The following is an 18,241-nucleotide window of genomic DNA, read 5'->3' on the forward strand; positions in this document are numbered from 1 at the left end:
GCCGGTGTGACCTGGTGGATAGAGCACTGGGCCAGGAGTCATGAAACTGGAGTTATAGTCTAAGCTCTGCCAAGCTGTGTGAATTTGTGACCGTGTCACAATCTCTGCCACCATTCCTGTCATCCCTGTCTTATATCAGGCCTTGCCTGGTTTACCCAAATGGCAGTTCTACTGGCCAATCCTGGCTGATCCCCACATTTATCTGCAAAATGGATGAAATGGTACGCTAAAAGATGTCTAAGAGCCATGTTCGCAACAGAATGTTTTTAAATGTCCTCTTAAAACACATGCTATTTTGGAGCCATAAAAACTTGTGGTCTGTAAGCCATTTAAGCTGGGGACAATTACCATGTGGTGATGTTATAGACATCCAGCTCAAAATCAAAACCTCTAAAAGCAGGTGGACAGTTTCAAGTCCATAATGTTCTGAAGGGCTTATATAATGGGGCACATTGTGTCCTACTGACGTTTGTTTCAAAAATAGCCTTCTTAGCAATACAAGGTGCCCTAAACATCAACCTTGATTTGGTTTTCTTTAGAGGGAAAAGAAAACTTTTTAGAAATCATCTGAAAAGAGGCTGATTGGCTTCTTTCTTCCTGAACAAATTTAATTCATTTTGACTCTTTCTTGAGACTTTATGGTGGATACTGAAATCTTTGCAAAGCTTTTCTCATCTCTGCCTTTCTTCACTTTTTTCCTTCTCTGACATGTTTTACATGCTAAAGGCATAAGAGAAAATTCCTATCTGTGTAGCTTTCATGTTCATTGCAAGAGAAAGTTCCCCTCAACACCCTGTTTGTTTAGGTAGGCTCCAGACCCAGCGCAGAGCCCAATGTGGGGCTGAAGTCATGACCCTGAGCTCAAGACCTGAGCCGAGATCAAGAGTCGCCAAATGTCCAACCGACTGAGCCACCCAGGTGCCCCACTTGCCTTTTTTTTTTCTTTTTAAAAGATTTTTATTTATTTGTTTGACAGAGATCGCAAGTAGGCAGAGAGACAGGCAGAGAGAGAGGAAGGGAAGCAGGCTCCCTGCTGAGCAGAGAGCCCGATGCAGGACTCGATCCCAGGGCCCTGAGATCATGACCCGAGCCTAAGGCAGAGGTTTTAACCCACTGAGCCACCCAGGCACCCCACCTTTTTTTTTTTTTTTCTTAAGCAACTTGAAAACTACAAGAGGCCAGGCCTGCCAGAAATGAATGCCTGTGTTTTCACTTCTCTCCCTTTCTATCATTGAAAGAAAAGTGTAAAACTTTCCAATGCTGAACGATTAATTCTTTCAAATGAAAATGAGTACACATCTAGATTTTGAGATCATCTTCTCTAACAGAGAGAGGTCTTATCCAAGCATGACAAGAACCTCCATTTTTCATAGCCACAAGTTTTAGGGGGAAGTGGAATTCAGCAGTTGGTTTATTGTCAGTTCCCTGGAAGTACCTTGTGTTTTAATCCCAGAAAGCATCAGAAACTTGTTCCAGGTCAGATGAGGGCAGACGACATTTCTTTACAAGACTTCCCTGGCTATTGCTTTTGTCTTTAGTAGAAAGAACTAGAGGGAAAAGGTGGGAAGGCTCCTTCAGAATTTTTACCTATTTAGCAGAAATGAGCTGGTTTCTAAATAACTAAACAAGTAAGGAACTCTAATTTCTCAAGCTTTCTCACTCACACGTATTGGAAAGAGGGAGAGAATGTGGTGATTAGATGGGCACAGTACAGAGGACATGCTAGAAGAGAAACCAAAACCTGGTGAGAAAGCTAGGTCTTTGTCTGAGCTGTGTTAGGAAATCTGTCTTGTTCTATATCACTGGGTGTAGGGTCTTGCTCGATGCGAGGAGGGCACAGAGCTATTTATAGAATGTGACAAGATTTCTTCTGAGACACTAGAAAGCTCTGGCTACTGAGTCACAGTGGGCTGGTAGAGCTCATGTTAGTTACTCTAGGCCAGTAGAAATTGACACCTGAAGTCTTTGCTGTGCTTCTGTGGCCAATCTTCTATCCAGAAAAGCAGAAGCACCAAGAGCTTTTCAACAAGTTTTAGCTATCTTTCAGGTTGGTATGGGTCTGAAGTAACATGTTAGCTGTCAGGCAGTCTAGGGCAGACTTCATAGTCAGAGACTGGGCTCAAATCATCATGTCACTACAAGCTGTTTGGTCTTGACGTAAAACCACCTCTCTAGGCTTCAGTGTTTTCATCTGTAGAATGATGTTAATAAGATGGCACCTCCCTTGGAGGTATCTTGTGAGGATTGAGTTGCATAATGCCTATACAGCACTTAGCACAGTGTTCGGCAACCAGGAAATAAGTAACAAATGGTACTACTAATAAAAATGAATTCATAATGGCAATGATAATAATAGATAATGGTAATGATATAAGATTACCTCCTACCATGAGCTAAATTAAATGAACATTGGCTGAGCATTACTGCAAGCTAGGCATTCATTTGTTAGAGCAAAAGTAAGTATATACTATGGACCCTGTAGTGGGCCATGTGCGGTGTACAACTGTGAGCAAGACAGGACTTCTTAGAGCCTGAGTTTTGGGTAGATGAAGAGTAGAAAAGAAGATGTCTTGATCACCAACTCAGAAAGAGGTTAGAGCTATGTCAAGACGGTTCAGAGCCTCTCAGCATTCTTAGAAAGCATGACAGGTGCTCTGCCCCTCATTTAGTCCCCTGTCTCTGGCATTGGAATTTCTTCTCTTTCTCATAATGGAGTTCACTTGATTCTCATCTGAAACTCAGCCCTGCCCCAGTTCCCAGGGCCAAACTTGACTGACTATGGGAGATAATTGGCTCCAGCCCCACTGCTGGGGGCTCAGGTTCAAATTGCCTTGCTGCTTGTCTGACTGGAGGACAGTGCCCTAGTTTTGATACTTGAGGTCCAGTCTCATTTTAAGCCTTAATTCCTTTTCTGTGCCTTTATTTTTAGAAATGAGCTTCTGCCTTTGTGCTTGTTCCTGAGGACCTGTTCCAAAAACTTAGTGACCCAGTACTACCTTCGGAGGGGAGAGCTGTACCTTATTCTGGCTGCTTCCCATCTCAAGCACCGGAGTTCTTATTGGACAGCACCTCTGTCCAATAGATAACTTGGATGTTTGCTTCTGGCCAACTTCCTCTCAGTATATGCATCCCCTATATTCCTCAGTCTTCTCTAACCTCTTGTCTAGACTGGGGCCAGTCATTGCAAGTACTCCTTATCTGTCAGAAAGCAAACCTCTGCAGAGCAGACTTGCGATGAGCACCAGGTGACGTGTGGAAGTGTTGAATCATTGTGTTGTGCACCTGAAACTAATATAATGCTGTATGTTAATGACACTGGGATGAAAATAAAAAGCAGAGGGAACTGACCCTCAGCTGCCACCACCTACACTTGGGTGAGTTTTCTAATGACTGGTTCACCCAGTGGGCAGTTCTTATGCCCAGTTCTGCTTGACTCTGTAGGCCTTACTGGGTGGCCCATGATCTGACATTCCCAATCAGGGGCCCAAACCTTTTCAAGTGCCGCTGCAGAGCTCTGAGGATACTGCTGTACCCCTTTTGAAAGCCTTCATTATCAGTATAATTCTTCTGTGCTTGGCCCATGGGCAAGCCCTTGGCAGAGCAATTCTGTTCATTTATTAATTCATTCAACAATTATTTGATGAACCTCCATTCTGTGCTGTGCTCTGGGATATTGAAATAAATCAGATACGGCTTCTGTGCCCAAGGAGTTTATAGTGCAGTTGGGGCAGCTGAACCCATGTATATGGATTGTATATGGATCCTGTGTGTATGGATCCAATGTATATGGATCGTTATAATACCAGTTCAAGATTACCACAAGAAAAGCAAAAAGCAGGGACACCTAACCAGACTGCACGTGGGTAAATGGGATTAGGGAAGGCCTCCTGAAAATGCTGTCACCTGTGCTCTAGAAGACTGTAAAGTGAGCTTAGCTGACGGACTGAGGCAAGATACTTCCGGGAATGCCCTAAGTGGCAGGTGGACACCTTCAGGGAACAGCACATACTTCTTGGTAGCTGGAACACTATGTACGAAGAGGGGAAGAATCCAAGACAAATCTAGAGAGGTAGGCAAGTGCTGGATTATGAAGCGTGTTGTTTGTCATGCTCAGGGATTTGAATTTTATCCTGATTTTTCAAGTGGGAAATTATAATGATGTGGAGATCTGATTTGCCAGGGTAAGCATGGAGGCAGGGAAATCAGTTAAATGACCAAGAAGTAGTAAGAACCTTAACGGAAATGATGAGGGTGGGAATGAAAAATGTGTCTGGATTTGAGAGATATGAATGGATAGAGAGAGTAGAATGGATAGGACATAGTCACTGCCTAGAGATGAGGGAGCAATGAGCAGAGATGACAAGATCACTTAGGCAGACTTGTTGAGGCAATGAGGTGGGTGGTGACTTTGCTACCTGACATAGGGAATACAGAAGGAACAGATTTTCAGTAGACGGCAGGCTGCATTTAATGTTGCAAAATAAATTTCCCCGATCTTACTTTGCTTTTGGCAAAATAATCCTGTTGCCCAAAGGATGCTATTGACAGCCTACCTTTACAGAAGTCAATTGGAGAAGAAAAAAAATTTTTTTTTACAGACCACACAGAAACTATACAGTTGGATAAGTACTGCACTTGAAAATCAAGTCTATCTTTGTTAAGTGGAAATCACAGAAGTAAATGAAAATAGAGTTGAAGAAACTTACCCCATAGACAAGTTCCCCAACCATGCCATTCCATATTTTTGTCTCTGGATCTCTTGCACCATATTTCCCATCACCGACAATGGACAATTTATATTTGATCCTTACATGTTTGGCTATTTCATAGGCTAAGTCAACACAATAGCCTTCATATCTTTCATTTCCTTCCAGTTGTTCATGGTTCTTCTTATACATGACATATGGTGATTCCTTTGGGACCAGAGGAAGATGGAAGGATTACTCCCATACATTTTTCTAAGAGATGACACATGTCATAATCAAATTTTCCCCCCCGTAGCTGTTGAGGTTTGATGTGTGAAAAGAGCCTTTAAAAAAATGTTTGCTTAAGAAGCAGAAGAACCTCAATCACCTGACTATTCGCTGTGCTATATTTTCCTTGGAGTCCTTAATTGAGAATTTAAAGACGGAGAGAAGGATTTAAATTCTTTTTGAGGGTTTGAAAGCAGGACCAGTTTCCACCTGTAAAGGAGTCTTAGTCAAACTGGGCAGAGGTATTTCCCTTACGTGAAGGTGAACTGCCTTTGACTTCTCAGGATTTATCACAGCCATCCCAGGCAAGACTTCAAAAAGCACTGTGATCTTTGTGAGGTCAGAGTCTGTGGCTTATTTGTTTTTAGAACTTTATATTTTTACCTAGTGCATTACCCAGGACAAAGTGTGTATTTGACATGTCTGTTTAAATGAAAGGTAAACTTCAGTTGAATCTTCATGCAATTATTCACAACCTCAGACCTAGTGGTATACTCATTTTCCCCCGCTGGTTTGTACTTCACCCAGTAAGGACATCCTAGATTTAGAAAAGCAAGCTGAGGATTTTAGAGGGGAGGGGGACAGGGGATGCGTGAGCCTGGTGGTAGGCATCAAGGAGGGCATGTATTACAGGGAGCATTGGGTGTTAGATGTAAACAAATCTTGGAACACTACATCAAAAACCAATGATGTATGGTGACTAACAACACAATAAAAAAAGAAAAAAAATTAAAAAAAAAGAAAAACAATTTAAATCTAAATGAGAATACTATCTCACATTTCAACTGTGCTTTGAATTTTGCTGAAAAGCTTTCGTGAATTTTGCCTTGAAATGGTCTTATGACCATATTACACCCATTTTATAAACTAAAAGAAACATGACATGAGGCTCAGAGAAGTTATGACTTGCACAGTTAAACATAGGTTAGTGGTAGACCTAATATTAGAACCCTGATCTATTCTCTCTTTCACATAACGCTGTCTTGCCCACAATGAAACATCAGTCCTGCACTGTGTGTGTTGGGGGGCAAGGAGGAGAATGATATGTGGAACTCTCCCAAATTCCTATTCTTTTTCTTTTTTCTTTCTTTTCTTTTCTTTTTTTTTTTTTTTAAAGATTTTATTTATTTGTCAGAGAGGAAGAGCACAAACAGAGAGAACAGCAGGCAGAGGGAGAGGCAGGCTCCCTGCTGAGCAAGGAGCCCGCCGTGTTATTTGATTCCAGGACCCTGGGATCATGACCTGAGCTGAAGGCAGACGCTTAACTGACTGAGCCACCCAGGCTTCCCTCTTTTTCTTTTTAAAAATGATATTCTGGGGCGCCTGGGTGGCTCAGTTGGTTAAGCATCTGACTCTTGGTTTGGGCTCAGGTCATGATCTCAAGGTCCTGGTGTTCAGCTCCATGTTGGGCTGCGCACTCAGTGTGGAGTCTGCTTGAGATCCTTTCCCTCTCCTTCTCCCTTCCCCTCACTCGTGCTCACTCACGTGCATGCTCTTCCTCTAAAATAAATAAATAAGTACAATTGAAAAAATGATTTTCTAAAAAAATAATAAATTAAAAAAAAATGATGCTCTGTTCTGATGGCAAGATACTTCAGGAGGTTCCTAAGCTGACCTATCGGATGTTTTCATGACTCAAAATTGATGTCTTTTTACCTGGTTGAATAATGCTTTTCAGAAAGCAGAAATCTTGCTGTGCAGAAAGCCCACCCTTCTTCTCTCCATACTTACCAGAATGGTAGTCACTACAATGGTCCGGTTCTCTGCGGATGCACTGTCATTGCTGATTTGTTGATCTGAGAAAGGCACAAATCTTTCGTACTCATTCCAGTAGCCAGCCTAAAAAGAGCAGACATTTGACCTGGTTTTGCCTGTTTTTCACTCAGAAAGTACCTCATGAAATCCAAATGCTGTTGTGGAATTACACTTCCTTTTTAGTTGCTGGAGCTTTCGAAGGATTGATGCCCTGTCTCTCTTTGTCTTGCCACCCCCACAAGGACCCCAGTCCTGAAACACACCTTCATCCCGGGGGTTCCCATCCATACCTCACCTTTACTGGTATTTTGTAAAATAACTTAGCCCACTATAGGGTGGTCACCCCCACCAGCCCAACTCATATAGCAGCAAAGTGCTTTGTTCTGAACTGTAGGAAGGCTAGCATGTGAGGGGGGGGAAAATAAGTAGTGTCCTTAGAAATGACACAGTCTATTTTATGTTCTGAGATTTTATCACATGACTATGAAATCCTCATTTCATTCCTAACTTAACTATTCGGATGACAGAAGCAAAGCACTCATTATTCAATTTGGCTGTAAAGAAAGGTACTTTGTCTAGTTTTCCTTTGGAGGATGAGGGGCAAAGTGGAGAGGTACTTACTTTCTAATTCTTTTGCTTAAACTCTATATACCTTGGCAGCTTGTTTAAATAACAACATACTGTAAAATTTGTGATTCCTTCCCTCTATGATTGGAAGCTGTTAATAACTCTTGAATCTACCACTTTTATAGGACCAGCCGCAGAGGGAAATGCTCCTTTCAAAATGTGTAGATGAAACACTTTGATTGCAAAGCAACTCCACATCATGTCTACGCAGTTCACTAACAGAAAGGCAAAAATGAAGTGTGGGAATTTGCTTTGTGTGTCTTTCCTAACACTTGCTTTCTTGCCTTGGAGTGCTGTCACCTTCTGAAAGACTTTTTCTTTGGACATCTGTTTTGGTTACTTACTTTTCGAGAGCCAGAGACTTTCATCTCGTACACATCAATGGTGTAATTTGTCCTGCGTCCGTAAGTGTCAAACTGGATGTTTCCAGTCATTCCTTGTACTTGCACCTAGTAGAAAGGGAAAATGTAGAAAATTTAAATAGCACCACATTATTGCCTTCTAGGTCTCTGAGATGAAGTCCACTGACACATATTAGAACCATAGAGAACTTTTATCTTGAGTAGTTCAGCTAAATCCACCGTATCAAGTCTAAACAGATCGTCATTTCTTCCCCAGTGTTTTCTAGGTGTGCCTTTTAGTTGTGAAGCTTTTGAGTGGGTGATAGGCAGTTACCTGGATGATACAATGAAGGCCCTACCACCACTTTTTCAAGGATCTGAAATTTCTATCATTAGTCTCTTCTTAAGGGAGTAGGCTGAAGGATATTCCTTTTTTTTTTTTTTTTAAAGATTTTATTTATTTGAGAGAGAGCACAAGCAGGGGAAGGGGCAGAGGAAGAGGGAAAAGCAGACTTTCTGCTGAGCAGGGAGCCCTACATGGGGCTCAATCCCAGGAGGACCTGAGTTGAAGGCAGATGCTTACCTGACTGAGCCACCCTGGTGCCCCAGGGTATTCTTAACTAGCATAATGCTTTCTTCTAAACTATGAGTTCCATGAGGGCTGTGGCTGTGTCTTATCTTAACACTTCCAAAATCACATAAACTGATTTCAATACTAAGGGCTCTGGAGCTCCTAGATTCGCATTGTAGCTTTATCACTTACTAACTCTATGATGTTCAATTCTTATTGATTTTAATATCTATATTAATATCTATATCTAATTATAATTAATATCTAGAATAATTAATATATAATAACTATATGCCTAATATCTATAATAATTTTTGTTGATTGCAATGAATTTAGTTCAGTTTCTTGAGAGTGTTCCACATTTAACAGCTATCATAGTTGCAGTTACGAAGTTTTCCTCTTATTTAACTTATATCTGGCTACAAACAGGTAGTAGCAGGCTAGGCCCTGGAGGAATAAACCACACACAGATGAAATTTTGTAAGTCTAAGAAATCAGGGGTATGTAGTACTAGATAAGAAAGAAGTACTAGAAGAGCCTGGACACTGATTTGGGATGCCAACTACAGATTCATGTAGACCACAATTTTTCTTTGTCCCAGTATATGAATTAGTAAAGGGCCATCTGCCAGGTGGAGAGATTTCCTTACCAATTATTTTACAATGAATTTGTTTCAAATAAAGAATATCTGTCTCATTTTCCTAGGATGAAAGGCTAGAATACTTACTACTTATAGAAAGTGACAAGCTACTAAACAAGTCAGAAGTGGTAATGGGCTTGCGTTGCAGGAGAGGGAATTGATGTCAAATATTAGGGAGCATTTTGTGAAAGGGAAAGGGGCTTGTTCACCACCAATAGGAAAATGAAATTCCTGTTGAAAGAGAAAGGCTCCAGTGTGACATCCTGAGGACAAGATGACTGTCCTACTGACCCAACAAACCAAAGCACTACTCTCAGCTCAGGCTTCCAGAGAAAGGCGATATCACACTTCTGGTCAAAGCAAAGGTCCTTTGTTGAGATAGAAATTACTTAGCCTTCCTGGTTCGTACTGGGATGCATAAAGGGTTCTTTACACTCTACTGTGAGAATTGAGTTCTAGGACAGGGACACTGGCGTAAGAACTTTTTAAGGAACTCCTTCTTTACTGAAGTAGCAAAGGCTTCAAGTCTCATTAAAAATGGCATATTTCTGGGGGTGCCTGGGTGGCTCAGTTGGTTAAGTGTCTGCCTTTGGTTCAGGTCATGAACTTAGGGTCCTGAGATTGAGCCCTATGTCAGGGTCCCTGCTCAGAGGGGAGGCTGTTTGTCCCTCTGCCCTGCCCCTCCCCCTGGCTTGTGTTCTCTCTCGCTTTCTCTCTCTCTTAAATAAACGGATAAAGCCTTTTTTTTTTTTATTAAGAGAATGGCATATTTCTAAAGAGCTAGCATTTTAGGACATAATAGACAAACTGGACAACAGTCTAGTTATGTCCAGGAGATACGTGACTCCAGGATTAAAACTTGTGGTGAGCAGAAATAGGAATGGACTACCGCTCAGAGGGAAGTCTATTTTCGCTGACGTAAATCTCAGTTACTGTTTCCCATCATCCCATCTGGGATCCCTTCTTTAATCACCCCTCATCCCCCTCCCCCACCCTCTACCCCAACCTGTATAAGGGGATTCTCCTCTGGTTCCCATAGCACGCTCTGGAGAGCCTAACCACCATACCATTTTAATCATCTCTGTATTTCCATCTCCCTTACTAGATGAGGAGCATCTTTTCCCGAGTTCTCAGCAACTGCAATACAGAGACTGGAATAGAGCAAGTGCTTAATTATCATTTACTGAACAAAAGGACAAAGTTTTGATGACCTAGAATTGTGCTGTATTTCAGTTGCTCAGGCTGATAATTCTGCTATCCATAGACTGTAAGGAGGAGGATTACCCAATTTTCAAGTGGCTTTAAGGTCTATAAAAACACTTGTTTGCATATTAATAATGTAAGTGTGTGCACTCCTCCTCTTATTTCATATTTGCATACTAACTTCAAGCTTGATAATAGTCACTGGTGCTCAATAAATATTTACTGAATGAATGGTGTGCTTATTTAGCATTAAAACAGGCCCAGTTGGTGCCTCTATCAGGCAATGATTTTGTTTGCCACATTTCTTTGAAGGAAGAGAATGATTTATTGAGCAACAACTATGTGCTTGTCACAGTGAGGGATGCTTTTACACATGCATTCTCACCTTTAATGTACTCAAATAAAATGGGATTTCTTTTAATATAGTAAAACCTTTAGTATTCCAGACCATCCTCCCTTGTAGTCCCTCTGAATGGTGTTTTGCTGAGCATTTATCACAAAGGAAGCATCTGCTTTCTGGAAAAGATTGATACTTTCCAACCTCTCTGGAGCAATAGGAAGAGGCTGGCTTGTAGAAATCGGTAAAGCATTCTTTTGGCTGAGTGTTTGATCCTTAGGGCCTGAGAAGAAGGTTAATTACTTGGCTTCTCACTCGAGCTTTATCAGTGACTTAGATATGTTGAAACTATGCAATAGTATGATCAACATGTTTTTTTCCTAGCCAAATGAATTTCTTATTCTTTACTCTGGTAGCCAGTTCTCCATTTGGGGAAGATGGCTGTTTGAGTTATGAATGGAGAGTCCATTGGAGATGCTGATACTCGCCCCCTGAGGTTTTGTTGATGAAAACTCCTTTTGATTTACTCTGAGGGAGTTTTGTATTTCACTCATCATTATGTTTCACCTGACAGTACAAATCTTGTAACTGCTATGAAGGTTGAATTTAATTAACTGCTCTTCAAAATTGTGCAGTGCTACCTCCATAAAACTACACTTAGGGCATTTGTTAGGGAACTGACATAATGACATAAAAATCTGCATGATGGGAGAATGAGTTATATCTCTTTCTTGGGGAGAGACACAAGGACTACTAACCCCTTTTGACTGAATGCTTCTAACTTGGCAAATTTAAGACAGCGTAGGAGAGCCAACTACACAAAATGATGTACGTTAGGAGGCCATTACAAATTCTTCACTGCTGGGTTGTACATAGAATTATCTCATCATTGCCTATCTCTTTGTTTCGTTGGATGTCCCAAACATTGGGATAATTAAATAAGTAGAAATAAGAGAGGCTTGAACTCTCAAAGGCTCATTTTAATGCATGCAGATGCATGTAACATATAGCAAAATATTCAGGAAAGAGCTCTGCTCAGAAAGCTGCAGTGAAAGACTGATGCTGCTCCTGGTGTGAAGAATGAAATCTGCTCAAAGGGTATCACCTGAAGCCTTAAATGATCCCCTACCAGTCAATACTAAAAACAAGTGACCTATTTGACTGTCTATTTATTGATTCCTTATACTTCTCTGTAAGCTTTTTCTTTGGGGCTTTGGGGAAATCCTCCTAAGTAGGCCTAGAAATAGAGCATATTTCTGCTTTTCCCCATGTGGATAGCATGTAGAAAGGTTCTCTTTGGCAACAGAACTAATACCACACTGGCTCCATTCCACAGTCCATCTAAGCTCATGAAATATCTGATGAGCCAGAGGATGCTGTTGTCATTTGTAATGTCCACCTTCAAGTTAGGAGCTTCCTATAGAATATCCCAGTCCCCCTAAAGTACACCATATCTCTGGAAAGTTTAAAAATTTTGAAGCTGTTTACATGTTCAATCCGTAATTCTTGAGGGTAGTGAGTTTGCTTTACCACTCATAGTGTAGCACATTTGACCTCAACCGACCATTTCTCAAGCGTCAGGGAAGAAGGTTCTAGTTTGAGATTTCCAGATTTTGATGAGTAAATATTCAAGCTCATCTTTCTGCACACTCTGGCATTCTTAGACTCCGATCCTATTCCAATTTCGGATATCATTTCTCCATACCAAGGTCTCACTTTCTGCATGTCTTAATAAGGCCCCCATCCCCACCCCAATAACCCATCATGGTCTTTACCATTTTTAAAGCTCTCTCGATATCAATTCCTTGACTCCAGGGCACAGCGGGATTTGCTAAGCAGTCTCCAGCACTGCCTCTCCGGGACACATCCACTCGTTGTCTCCTCAGATAACGGAAAGCTTCTGCTATGACCAGTATTGCGTCATGGGTCAGTGCAGATGTATACTGAAATGGATGTATGGTAAACATGTATCATGACAAACGATATCCTCAAAACTTGCCTTGCTCCTTATAATTCTCATTCATCTCCACCTCTTGCTCTATGAAGTCACCCTCTTAATTATTTGAATCAAGAGATCTCTCTGGGCAAGCTCGACTTTGATTCACTCTAGAATGATCTTTCCTCGTGTGTGCACATGTTAAGATTATTAAGATCAAATGGCTCAAGGGAGTCTCTCTCTTGCTCTCGGTACTGTGTTTTGTCTTGAGCAAGTGACTACTAAAAGGCCAGGTCCTTTATAGAGAAAGAAATACGTGTGAGGCTAAAGGATGGCATATGTAGATTGGTTATTGCTGTTTGTAATAGAAAATTCAGGTCTGGTGTTTACTTAGGGGAAAATGGAAATAGCTAAGTTAGACAGCTTGAAATTAATTTGGAGGGAAACATTAATCATTTCTGTCTGGACCATGTTTCTGGCAAACTAGGACCTCTGGGCAGCAATAAATCAGTTTTTGTTTCTTGGGGGGAGCAAAAAACCAAAGCTAGCTTTCAATTGTAGAAAATTACAATTGTTATTGAGTTTTATATCTGATAACAGTGACAATTCACAGGCAATACTTCATGATGCTGCCTCTTTTAGGCAAGAACACTTAGCTTCTATTCCTTGGATGTACTGACATGCTCTACTAGGGATGAGGCCAGTCATTTGATTATCTGCGACTTGATGGGGTGGATGTCTTTTCATTGAATGAATCAACAAAGTCTAATTAAAATAAGCTTGCCCCTGTTTTCCAGGGGTGACAAATACTAGGAGGATATAGAGTTCTATTGATTTTTTTTTAAAATGAAGCAAAATGTCCTAGGGGGAGTTTTCTCTCCATAGTATGTCCAAATACAACTAAATATGACCAGGAGTGAATACATTGTCATCTTCACGACCATCAATTTACTTTTCTGACTTTTCTCATGTTACATTTCTTTCAGGAGCAAATCTTCAAATGTGACTGTAACAGGGGGCATATGTTCTTTCGTGAAAAAAAAAAAAAAAAAAAAAAGAAAGAAAAATCTTTGTCTGTCCATCCTAGCACTACATAAAATCAAGGTGGTGATGTTCTCTTTTCCAGCAGACTGCATGAATTGTTTGCAATTCCAAACCATGCCAAAAGATCTATTTAATTTCTACTTTTTCAGCTCCTACTTGCCAATGTGTGAGCATGTAAAAAGGGAAACATTTATAAAATATAGAATAAATTAAGCATCAGCATTATAATCTCTAGGCAGTTTTATTTCCTAATCAAAAATATTATCATTTTTTAAAGTGGGCTTTTTTTTCTGATTGCTACAGAGTGAGTTTCCATGACTAATACTAAGCTAAAGCAATCTTAAAGTTGTAACCATATATTTAAAGATTCAATTTCTTAAGCTATTTAAAGGTTTTACTTATAAACACTTCTCAGCAAGTTCTGAAAACTTTATTTTATATATACCATGAGTTATCAATGATTAATCCAGAGCTAAGATTGCTTTTCCTCTCTACAACTTCTGATCAAACATAAACCACTCTATAGTACCCTTTTCATCCTTTTACCCTTGTCCATTTTTTTTGTGCCTAAGACACAGTGCCTGACACTTGGTAGGTACCTTTTAAAAGATTGCAGAAATGAATGTTTCCTCGACTGTACCTATAACCTGCTGAATCTAAGAATGGCAAAGCAGTGGACAGGCATTTTATGTAAATCTAAATCTCTGTAAGCTCAAATGTGGTGGGTGGATATAGTACATTAAAATTTTTTGGGTCATCAGGAAAATGCAAATCAAATCACATGTGCTATCACCTCCCACCTGTTACAATGACTAGAATCAAAAGGACAGGAAATAATGAGTGTGGGCAAAAATGTGGAGTAAAGAGAACCCTCTTGCACTGCTTATGGAAATGGAAGCTGCTGCAGCTTCTATGGAAAACAGTATGGAGGTGCCTCAAAAAATTAAAAATAGAAATACCATATGATCTGGCAATTCCACTTCTGGTAATTTATTCCAAAAGATACAAAATCACTATTAGAAAAAAGATATCTGCACTTCCGGGCAGCATTATTTATAATAGCCAAGACATGGTAACAATCTAAGTGTCCACCGACAAAAAAGTGGATAAAGAAAATGTGGTGTATACGTACAGTGGAATATTATTCAGGCACAAAAGGAAGGAAATGCTATTTGTGACAGCATGGATGGACCTGGAGAGCATTATGGTAAGTGAAATTAAGTCAGACAAAGAAAGAAATACTGTGAGCTCACTTAAATGAGGAATCTAAAAAAACCAAAAAAACAAAAAAACAAAACACAAAACCCAAAACAAACAACCCTGAACTCCTAGAAATAGAAAACAGGTTGGTGGTTGCTGAAGGTAGGGGTTGGGAGGTAGGGGAAGTGGGTGGAGGTGGCCAAAAATACAAACTTCCAGTTACAAGATAAATAAATCCTGGGGTTGTAATGTACATCACAGTGACTATGGCTAAAAATCCTGTATTGTGTTTTGAAAGTTTCTAAGGGTAGATTTTAAAAGTTCTCATCGCAAGAAAAAATTGTAGCTATGGTGGTGATAGATGGTAAAAAAAGCTATTGTGGTAGTCATTTTGCAATATATGCAACTATCAAGTCATTCTGCTATATACCTAAAACTAACTTAATGTTGTAAGTCAATTATATCTCAATAAAAATTAAAATAATTATCCTAAAATATTGGACTGCAAATCCTAACCCTAACATCACAGGGATTGCGACCATACTCGCTGAAATGTATTAGGACACCTGATCTGACCATGGGACAGAATGTTTTAAAATGGGACTGCCTTAGAAAGCCCAGCATGTATATATAATCACTACAACTACAGAATACCTTTTAACTAGTGAGGAGGCTTAAATGAATGAACAAATTATGTTTAACTCACAGTTTTTCTAGAACATATCAACTGTATAAATTCAGGACCCACTTTTATTATGTTCTCATGTGACTCATTTAGGGTGGGCCTGACTAGGTGATACAGAATGTGTCTATTCTCCGATCTATGTTCCCTTTGTTCTCCCTTATTCTATTCCTGCCAGGGAGGATGTGAGGATGGGTACCTTGAAACCATGGGAAAAGAAATATTCATTCCTTTTCTTTTTTAAGGGAAGGGTCTTGACTCTACTTTGATTCCTTATTTTGATCATCGGGATCCCACATCCATGGCATGTACATATTTTCACTATAAAATGAAGGAAGAATTTAAAGTTTGTTTCATACTTGAATCAAATTGTACTGAAGGAATAGTTACTTAACACATACACTTGAAGGATCCTTTGTGTTACATGAATAACTTTCCCATAATTTATCTGTTTTAATTCCTGATTTTTAAATAATAGGATTTCTAGCCATAGTGGAACACATGTGAAAAATGTACACTCCAAGCATGACTTTCTACCTTTAATATTCTTATCTTAGTTTCATGAAAATGAGCAATTTAGGTAATCTAATTATTTTTAAAGATACTTTTCCAGGCAAGAAAACATTTCTGTTCAATATATGTATAGGCAACACACACTCTGTATTACAGCCCAATTCACTTGGGTGTACTGAGATTCATGAAACTTATTAACACAAAGCAATCACATAAATAATGTAAGATCTAATTTTCTGTTTCAGACTATCGATCTTCCTTACCTGTTCCCATTGCCCCCACTCTTTGCCCAATTCAGGTTCTTGTAATATAGTAAATTGTTATGAGCATGTTACGAATGAAATTCATTAAAAAATTAGTTAACATTCCCAAACCCTGGTTTTAAAAGAGTTTTAAAAGTAGAAAGAGTCAATTATCATATGGTTTCACTTATTTGTGGAGCATAACAAATAGCATGGAGAACAAGGGGGAGATGGAGAGGAGAAGGGAGTTGAGGGAAATTGGAAGGGGAGGTGCACCATGAGAGACTATGGACTCTGAAAAACAACCTGAGGGTTTTGAAGGGTGGGGGGTGTGTGGGAGGTTGGGGAAACCAGGTGGTGGGTATTGGAGAGGACACGGATTGCATGGAGCACTGGGTGTGGTGCAAAAACAATGAATACTGTTACTCTGAAAAAAAATTAAAAAAAAAAGAGTTTTAAAAGACCTTCTCAATTGTTTCCTTATTTGCAAGTTTAATTTTCAAATGCAGCAGTACCTGTGGTTTAGTTTTTAACATCCTTGAAACACTTCTGAGTAAAGACCACTTGATCACAGGATGGCCATAAATATATAAAGGCCATACTGGGATGCTGTGAAAAGCTGGCCTAGGGTTTCTGCATGCCATGGAACATTACCTTTAGTGGTGCATTCTTAGCTTCAGGGAATTCCCTTTCATCTAGCCTCACCCAGCGCTGAATAAACTGTTGAACCATAGGGTTTTCGTTGTTGACAATCTGGAATCCGGTAATGTTGGCTCCCCCATGCATGACTCTTTCTAGCAAGATATCGGTAAATCCCTAGAAAGAGAGTGAAAGAGAATCATTATTGTGGGACATGGTGGGTTCTTACCATATCTGTTATTTAGAACACTATGAAGGAAATAGAATGTCCTTCTCCAGGATCATTCTTCAACAATCAAGAAAACCCTGAACAGAGTATTATGTCAATTACATCTCAATTACAACAACAAAGATAATGACAGATACAAAAAAAAATGCTGGATATGGACTAATTCTTGTGGCACTATGTCTCCAAAACTATAGGCACGATGGAGAAAATATGCATTCTTCATTTTAGTGCCTGTGTCTTTATTTAGTATAGCAGCTGCAAGGACAAACACAGGTGCCAGCTTCAAACAAATGTTTTGATTTGTTTCATCTACCTGTATTTTTAGTCTTTCTTCACTGAGTACAAATACAATGCTTCATGTAACTGGGAAAGTGCTGAAACATTTGACCCTAACTAGAGGTTTAAAAACTTTTCTTCAGCTTAACATGCCAAGCACAGCAGATTGCTTCAGATTCTAGTGATGAGTACTATCAACATTTGTGACTCGTAGAAATGCCAGAGCAAAATTGACAGCTTGGTTGTATATGATGGTTCAAACCCCAGGTTATGTCTCACCTGTGTTTATAAACAGGTCTCAACATCTACTTCAGATCACCCACCATATTCTTCTCTTGCTCTGGTTACCATCTGGTGTCTCTGTCACCTAAGTCTCCTGAAGGAATCTCTTCAGGTTCACACCAAGCCATGTCCACCTGGCTACAGCCAGCTCCACTGGGCACTGCTCTCTTCTAGAACACTTCTCCCAGGAATTGCTCTATTTCTGCTGGATGCCTGGCTCTTGTTACTTGCAGTGGATGCATTTAGGTCCTCAATGGGATGAAGCCAACATTTATATTCATAAATGGGGGAGAATTCTTCCTCCCTTCTTTAGACTCTCCTGCCTAACATTTTAATATAACATTTTCAAATACATAAAAAAGTTGAAAGAATTATACAGTGAATACTCATATAATCTCAGCTCAGATTTCACAATTAGTATTCTTCATCCATCAATCCATTTCAAAATAAGTTCTAGATGTTGGTATACTTCACACCAGAAGACTTCAGCAGGCAGGTCCTTAACTAGATTCAGTGTTTGCATCTTTCTTTTCCTTCCTTTCTTCCTTCTTTCCTTCCTTCCTTCCTTCCTTCCTTCCTTCCTTCCTTCCTTCCTTCTTTCCTTCCCTCCTTCCTTCCTTCTTTCCGTCTTTTCTTTCTTTCTTTGAGATAAAACTTACAACCAATGAAATAGACAAATCTTAAATGTAACACCTTATGAATTCTGATAAATGCATGTACCTGTTAGTCCTCTAAAGTTCTCTTCTATTTT

The 18,241-nt window shown here is 39.8% G+C and overlaps 1 protein-coding gene across 7 annotated transcripts in view; it reads right to left on the bottom strand.

Moving 5' to 3' along the window:
- Window positions 1-18,241, bottom strand: part of GRIA3 (glutamate ionotropic receptor AMPA type subunit 3) — a 286,267-nt gene that overhangs the window by 75,537 nt on the left and 192,489 nt on the right. For all 7 annotated transcript variants that reach the window (XR_014307019.1, XM_082716570.1, XM_082716569.1 and 4 more), the window contains 5 exons: window positions 16,719-16,880; window positions 12,223-12,390; window positions 7,700-7,804; window positions 6,705-6,812; window positions 4,707-4,913 (listed from right to left, as the gene is read on the bottom strand). Coding sequence is in view for 6 of the 7 variants with exons in the window: in XM_082716570.1 (XP_082572696.1) it covers window positions 4,707-4,913; window positions 6,705-6,812; window positions 7,700-7,804; window positions 12,223-12,390; window positions 16,719-16,880 (750 nt within the window). In the remaining variant the exon portion in view is untranslated. The remainder of the gene's footprint in view (window positions 1-4,706; window positions 4,914-6,704; window positions 6,813-7,699; window positions 7,805-12,222; window positions 12,391-16,718; window positions 16,881-18,241) is intronic.

This window comes from Mustela nivalis, assembly GCF_964662115.1.
Source record: "Mustela nivalis genome assembly, chromosome: X".
Taxonomy (NCBI): domain Eukaryota; kingdom Metazoa; phylum Chordata; class Mammalia; order Carnivora; family Mustelidae; genus Mustela; species Mustela nivalis.